Source organism: Nicotiana attenuata, chromosome 9, assembly GCF_001879085.1.
Source record: "Nicotiana attenuata strain UT chromosome 9, NIATTr2, whole genome shotgun sequence".
In the NCBI taxonomy this organism is placed as follows: Eukaryota; Viridiplantae; Streptophyta; class Magnoliopsida; order Solanales; family Solanaceae; genus Nicotiana; species Nicotiana attenuata.
The window spans coordinates 5,770,137-5,777,951 of record NC_031997.1 but is presented as its reverse complement, the minus strand read 5'-3'; the positions used below and the strand labels follow the sequence as shown (position 1 = coordinate 5,777,951).

At 38.1% G+C, this 7,815-nt stretch overlaps 1 protein-coding gene across 2 annotated transcripts; it reads left to right on the top strand.

Moving 5' to 3' along the window:
• On the top strand, window positions 507-6,801 carry LOC109232009 (importin subunit alpha-2-like). Of its 2 annotated transcripts, XM_019397637.1 has the most exons (12): window positions 507-559; window positions 660-896; window positions 1,555-1,651; window positions 1,737-1,828; window positions 1,923-2,054; window positions 2,144-2,329; window positions 2,445-2,608; window positions 2,702-2,780; window positions 5,116-5,244; window positions 5,516-5,643; window positions 5,731-6,137; window positions 6,260-6,801. In XM_019397637.1, exons 2-11 carry the CDS (start codon window positions 681-683, stop codon window positions 6,095-6,097), a joined length of 1,590 nt encoding a protein of 529 aa, XP_019253182.1. In that variant the 5' UTR covers window positions 507-559; window positions 660-680; the 3' UTR covers window positions 6,098-6,137; window positions 6,260-6,801. The 2 variants fall into 2 exon arrangements, with proteins under 2 accessions (XP_019253182.1, XP_019253181.1); XM_019397636.1 differs by having other exon boundaries at window positions 531-896.

Genomic DNA, 7,815 nt, shown 5'->3' with positions numbered 1-7,815 from the left:
CAGCTCCTAGAATGATGAAGTTCATCAAATATAAACAAAACTTCAGCTCATAGAATACTGAAGTTCAGCAAATACAAAACAAAACTTCAGCTCCTAGAATGCTGAAGTTCAGCAATTACAAAATAAAAACTTCAGCCAAAACATGCTTTAGTTTTATTGAACTGAAGTTTGCGTGATTGCCTTTGCAAGTCAGGTCAAACTTCAGGCAAAAATATCTGAAGTTTTGCTTTGATAAGGCTACACTTCAGGCAAAAAATTTTGAATTCAAACTTCAGACATAAGTTTTTGCTACTTCAGACCCGTATGTCTGAAGTTACCCGAAAAAGTGGATACGCTTGGAATTTTTTGTGCAAAATGGGTATAAGTTAAAAGGCGACCCAAAAACTGGGTGTAGATGCAATGCCCCAGTAAAACTTGCTATTTGTGAACACAATCTTGGGCTTGAGCCCATAAGAAGAACCCAAAATAGATGAAGACCCGGCCCATGAAGAGAAGTAGACTAGAAGAGGAACTCTTTCCCAAACCCTCGTCAGTCACGGTCTTCTCTCCAAAATATTTGGTTTATACTCTCTCTCTATATATACTTTTTTCTCTTCTGGATTCAATCATCTTGTCCTTCAAGGGTTTTCTGTAATACCCTATTACTATCTGTTTTGCAGTTCTCGCTTTTTTATACGAAGATGTCTCTGAGACCAAGTGCTAGGACGGAGGTTCGTCGTAACCGGTACAAGGTCGCCGTCGATGCCGAGGAAGGGCGGCGCCGGCGAGAGGACAACATGGTTGAGATCCGAAAGAGCAAGAGAGAAGAGAGTTTGCTCAAGAAGCGTAGGGAAGGCCTTCAACCCCAACAACAACCCTTCCCGGCTAATCTCCATACATCCACCGTTGAAAAAAAGGTGGGTTTTGTTTTTTACAGTAAATTCTCTTTTTCCCTTCAATTTGGGTCTTGTTTTATCAGTATATTTTGCATACCCATTTGGATTTTTAGCTATTTGATTGGTAAAAATTGAATCCGGGAGCTTTAGTCATAGTCCTTTGCCATTTTTGGAAAGCCATATGTTAGTCTTTATTCAATCAATTCCTTAATCAATCTCAAACTATGCAATTTTTTTTATAATCACGTTGCAAAGGTGAATTAAGGATTTGAACTTTATGAGTTCGAGATGCCACTAAACCCACTGACAATTTGAGTTACCGGGTTCAAGATTTAATATTTGTACATATTTAGTAGATTTCATAACTCATATAACGGGTCTGAGTTAGAGCTGCTGCGTTCGGCTTCTATTGTGCATCCGCCGCTGGATGAGGGGATAATCAGTTTGATGTTTAAGGCCAAATCAGTTTCTGCTGTATGAATGTTCGTGTATCTGTCCAAAATAATGAATATTTAATCAGGAGCAAAAGTTAGTTTGATTCTGTTTTAAAGCTCGTTCATAAATGAACTTTGGATCAAATGATTTTTTAATCACAGTTATCTCATAGTTGGGACTTGATTATTTGTGCTGATTTGATTGTGAATGTGGTTTTGAATGGTAATTAATTGTTGGTTTACAGTTGGAAAGTCTTCCATCAATGGTTGCTGGTGTTTGGTCAAATGATAACAATTTGCAGCTGGAGGCCACCACACAATTCCGTAAATTGCTCTCTATTGGTATGACTAAGCCTGCTCCTGCTTCTTTTATGCTGGTTTCATTCAATTTGTGTATATGATTTAATGTGCGAATTATGATTAACAGAAAGGAGTCCTCCTATTGAGGAAGTTATACAATCTGGTGTTGTTCCTCGATTTGTTGAGTTTCTAATGAGGGAGGACTTTCCGCAGCTCCAGGTAAGAGAGTGATGCTTGATTACTCTATTTGTGCTTTCTTTAGCGTTTCACGTTGTAGCTTCACACTTTATCATTGTGGTTTTTGCGTTCATAGTTTGAAGCTGCTTGGGCTCTAACAAACATTGCTTCTGGTACCTCGGAGAATACCAGAGTGGTGATTGATCATGGGGCAGTGCCAATCTTTGTAAAGCTTCTGGGTTCTCCAAGTGATGATGTCCGTGAACAGGTGTGTTTCGAAAATTGGTAGACCCTTATGCCATATAGATTGAAGTTATGTTGATTAGCAGGCTGATTGTGTTTTCTTTCCAACTGCAGGCTGTGTGGGCATTGGGAAATGTTGCTGGCGATTCTCCTAGATGCCGTGATCTTGTGCTTAGTAATGGGGCTTTGATTCCTTTGCTTGCTCAGTTGAACGAGCATGCCAAGCTTTCAATGCTGAGAAATGCCACGTGGACTTTATCAAACTTTTGTAGAGGCAAGCCACAACCTCCATTTGAGCAGGTTGGTATTGGCTGTCGAAATTTTTTCATGCCTGCAGTATTTAATTCAAAAAATTGTTTTTCCTTGAGATCTTATTGGATTGTTTTTGCAGTACTGATGACAATTCATTTTCCAGGTGAGACCAGCACTCTCAGCTCTTCAGCGCCTCGTTCATTCGAATGATGAGGAGGTGCTGACAGATGCATGCTGGGCACTTTCTTACCTTTCTGATGGTACAAACGACAAAATTCAAGCCGTCATTGAAGCAAGTGTTTGTCCACGGCTGGTTGAGCTCCTCATGTGAGTGGGATGTTTTAGTTTCCTCATTTAACTTACTTTTTTTGTATTTAGCTTATGATTGAATCTGATGTATGTATGCCAATTGATGTTCAGGCATCCGTCTCCTTCAGTACTCATCCCTGCTCTCCGTACAGTTGGAAATATTGTTACAGGGGATGACCTCCAGACTCAGGTATATTGTGAAGATATTTCAGCATTCCCTGAATCGACTTCAAATTTGATCATCTTCAATCCATTTCTAAACTTTATAGCTTTGTTCTTGGTTCACTCCTAGATTTAGGCCGGTTCTCTATGCATCTGAGCAATCTAGTAGTAGCCAAAAGCGAAAAGCACGAAAAGGCTCCAATGTCTTATGGAGCTTTAAGTGCAAAGCACAATTAAGGCATGGGCTATAGCGAAGAAAGGCGCCAAGGCAAAAAATAGAAACAGAAATGTATTGCAAGAAAAATGTAAAAATAAACACAAATAATTATTATTTGGACAGAATGGAAAAACTATAATTAGCTATATATAATTGTACCCTTAGAGATAGAACCCATTGGTAGAAGGCACTCGCCTTAACACCTTGAGACCTACACTAAAGCGCCAATTAAGCGACGCGAAGTGCACAACCTGCGCTTCACCAAGCTTCAGGGTTTAAGCGCGCTTTAGGCGAGCGTTTAACACACTGTGAGTAGTACAAGATACGGATCCAGAACTGAGTTATTGGTTTTGAATTCTAGAAAAGACAGCTTACTGGGTTTTGGATAGATTATTTATACATATTGAGTGGATTTCTTAACACAAATGCAAAGTTTGGGCCAAAGCTACAAAAACTTTCTGCCGAACCCGTAACCAGAATGGTAGCTCCACCCCTGTCTAGTACCATCTGCACTTGTAGCTATCATTTTTATTGCCTAACACCTGCTCTTAGTTTTTAATTTTGTGGACAATATTAATTTATTTTATTTATTGTTGTAATATGCAGTAGCATACTTAAATCTACAGTTATGGAAAGTAGCTGTCTTAGTGCTGTAATTTCCAGCAAGACGTGCACCGTTATTATTTTATTTTTGCTACTACATCTTTAATCAGTGACTATCCAATATTGAGCTTGAAATGACACTACATTAGTGCATTTTTTGGCAGTCGAGTATGTCTGTATAGTTTACCAGAAACAAAATGCCAGTGCTCACTTAACATAGTGTATGTAATATAGGAAGGAAAAAACGATTTATAAGCTGTAAGCATGTTAATATCTTTACCTAATTGTGGACCAGTTGTGATTTCCATGTTATTCTAAAGATAAGCCCCAGTTCCTAATATTTTCCAAATATATGGCTTGTATAAAGTTGAAACCTTAAAAGAATTCTCAACTCTGTATTAGTTGTAGCAATGGAATGTCACAGACCTGTTTCAATTGTATTCTTTTAGCCAGACGTCCATCTTTTTTCTGATCAAGCAAAGGGAAAGTTCAATAACTTCCAGATAGTTCAAATTAAATTCTTTAGGCAAAACAAGTCTAAACTGATAAGATGACGCTCCTTAAATTTTCACGCAGCGATATTAATTACTCTGTTCCAAATAGTTTAATGACACTAAGGAGAAAGAAATGGAAAATAATTCTTTGCGCTTTTAACATTTTAACTGTTGTTTGTTCCACGAATTAGAACTGTAGTAAAGAACATATTGGATTGTCGCAAATAGATTGGGATTGTATTGGATTCGCCTTTTGTATTAAAGTGCCTTTTCTTTAAGTAGTTTTTTCAAAAATAGTACTTACAGGAATTTTTGTTGGCACTTGGTTGGGTGTTTGGTCCATTATTTTTAAAGCAATTTTACGTTGATTTTAATAAAGCAGTTTGTCGGGTTTCTTTTTTTGGTGCATTTTAGATTTCTCTCAAATGTTTCACTAACTTGACCCCTTTAAATCTTGATTTGAAGCAACGCGACACTATTTTCTTATGTAAGTTGGTAATAAGAAATTACATGATGTTTAGATTTAGGTTGAAATTCATCTTCAAATGCTCATAGTTTGTCATATACTCTCTCAAGTGGGGCCTTATACTTTATCTTAAGATGCTGTAGAGGCATTATGCTTTTCTGAGATATGTTAATGTCATAAGATGCTCAAGAGGTGTTTCACAAGCTATGTGCTTTTCACTAGGTGCTTCTAGCATGGTTTCGTTTTTCAAAATATGAACTTGAAGTTATATGCTGCTTGAAAAGAGAATCTAATTGTCAGGTACAAAAGGGGAAGCAATTTTAACTCACGCTTGTTAAATTGCCAGTGTCTTGGGATCGGTTTGGTGGAGATCATCAATTATCTGTCTTCCTCTGCTGTCCTGTTCAGCTATATATCATCCTTTTTTATGTGCTAAAATTGTAGGATGAGTGCAGTGTGAGACCACACTGGAAAAATGAATTTTTGTTTTGCTTTTTTCTTAAACCTTCTGCTAAATGTAGTTGTGTTAGTGTTATGCATATTACTTTATTTTTGACCAAGGTCAACTATCTTCACAATCCAGTGCATTATTGAACATGGTGCCCTTACTTGCCTGCTGAGCTTGTTAACACACAATCACAAAAAGAGCATCAAGAAAGAGGCATGCTGGACCATATCCAATATTACTGCTGGGAACAAGGAGCAGATACAGGTATGTCTCTTGCATACATTTTTTGCATGTTTTCTAAGTTCTATAACATATTATGCAAATCTATGGGTGGTTAAACAGGTGAATATGAGAGTGTAATAGTTTGAAATTGAAATGGGAATTTGAGTTGTGGAGATGCTTTGTTGTAATGCGCACCGACCTCTCACCACAGCCCAGCTTTCTTTGTTTTTATTGATAGACTTTTCAATTGATGAAACCACCAGTGCATTTTCCATTTATCTAAATAATAATGTATTTGTTTACATTTGAGCAGGCTGTAATTGAGGCTGGATTAATTGCTCCTCTGGTCAATCTGCTTCAAACTGCAGAATTTGATATCAAAAAAGAGGCTGCCTGGGCTATTTCAAATGCTACTTCTGGTGGGACTCATGAGCAGATCAAGTATGTAACCTCTCTTTGGGTAATCACCCCTCTGATATTGCTGATAATATTACTGAACTCGGTGTTTTCTTGTGCTTTTGGCTTCAGGTTCTTGGTGAGTCAGGGTTGCATAAAGCCTCTATGTGATTTGCTAGTGTGCCCTGATCCAAGGATTGTCACCGTCTGTCTGGAAGGATTAGAAAACATATTGAAGGTTGGGGAAGCAGAAAAAGCAAACACTGGAGGCATTAATTACTATGCTCAGCTGACCGATGATGCAGAGGGATTGGAAAAGATTGAAAACCTTCAGAGTCATGATAACAATGAGATATATGAGAAGGCTGTTAAGATACTGGAAACATACTGGTTGGAGGAGGAGGACGAAACATTGCCGGCAGGTGATGAAACACAAGCTGGATTCAATTTTGGCGGAAATGACATTCAACTTCCATCTGGTGGATTCAAGTTTGGTTGAAAGTTATGACATCCATCCACCAAATTTTTCTCCTTAACAGGTGCATAACATTGTGTGTGAAACATTTTATCCTATTCCTTAATCTGCATCGTCTTGTTGGATCGAAAAGCTTAAAGCCATTTTTGCTAATCCTTTGCTCACCTGAAGCATTAACATATGCAGGGGCTGAGTATGGTGGACGAGAAGTGCAGTTTGAAGATGACATGTTGGTGTTGGGGTCATGTCAAGTCGAGTCAGATCACCTCCCTGAGTCTGGTCAGTCCGGGTCAAGAGTCAGTTGTGGTTGAGGGGAGGTGCCGAGGTGGGGTCACTCCATATGACAGTGGTAAATAAGACGGCGTGAAGAGTCAAGAGGTAACAGCAGTGGCATCTTGGGAATTTTATACACGATTCCCCTGCATTGCTTGTGTTGTTTTGGTGGAAGTATGGAAGTTATTATTATCAGTGAATTAGCTTCTCAGAGTGCTGAGTCCCTTTTCCAGTTAGCACATGAGATGTATCTGCAGTCTGTCTGAAAAGAGTCGGTCTATAGTATTTCGAGTTGCCGGGTGAATGTCTATACTTTACGAGTCATTTTCTATAAATATTGCAAAAGTACATGTTTGAGCAATTTTGATTATTCTTTGTGCCCTTAATTTTGGTTGCCCTAGTTCAAGTTGCACTCTTCAGCTATCGGCTACATATGTGTCAAGATGAATTGCTCACTTATCAGGTTTTTCTTGTACTGCATACAAGTTACTGAAAATCACCATGAACTTGCACGTAGGATATTGTGGTTAGGTGGGGGTGTACTTGCGCATATGATGGAGGTGATACCAGAGCAAAATTTCCCTTCTTTGTTTCCATCATGTTCATTCCTTGAGAATGAAGCTATACTTCCAACTATTGGCTTTCAAGAATGACCCAATATGAAGTCTGGTAGGATGTTGGTACCATGGATACTCTTGACACCTTTAACTTTTTTGGTTTTTTTGGTCAAAATACATAAGTTGGCACCTGTAGTATGGACCAAATTCCTGTAACACACTTTCTGTGAGTTAAAATAATATTACATACTCAACCTTTTAAAAGTGTGTCTAACATACACCTTATTTGACTAAGACCTAGCATGTGTAAAACACCAAGATAGAAGCTACTTATTTAATAAGCTACTTATTTAATAGCATGTGTCAGCAAATTCCTCATCTTCCCCACCCTCCCTCCGTCTCTCTGTCTTGTTTTATCCGCCGGCCAACCTCCACCTTCATCCTTTCTCTTATTTTTTCTTCCTTTTTTTTTTCAAACCTTTATTTGTACAGAACTCTCTGTCCCTTCATGAGATATTCTCACCTTACAATTAGAATTATTTAGTTGGAATTTGTGCTGTTGATTCGAAACTCAAATGGGTTCTTGAAATTGGCAAAATTTACAAGCTTGAAGTATAGTAATCCAAATTATGAGGGGCTTATACTCATTTTTTTTTTTCTGAATATGAAAATATTGTTTCTGTTGGTGGTAGATTTGGGTCTGGGGGAGTCTGAAATCCTTTGATCAGAAATGGTCGGTGGTTGTTAATGTTTTTGGTGGCAGCCATGAACTTTGAAAATGAAATGAAAATTTGTTTTTTTTGGGTGAAAATGGGAAGTTTTTTTTAGCGTTTATCATTTTGCTAGTTGAAAATGCAAGATTTCTGGCTTTGCTTTGACAGAATTTTCTGACGACCAAGTCGGAGAAGATGG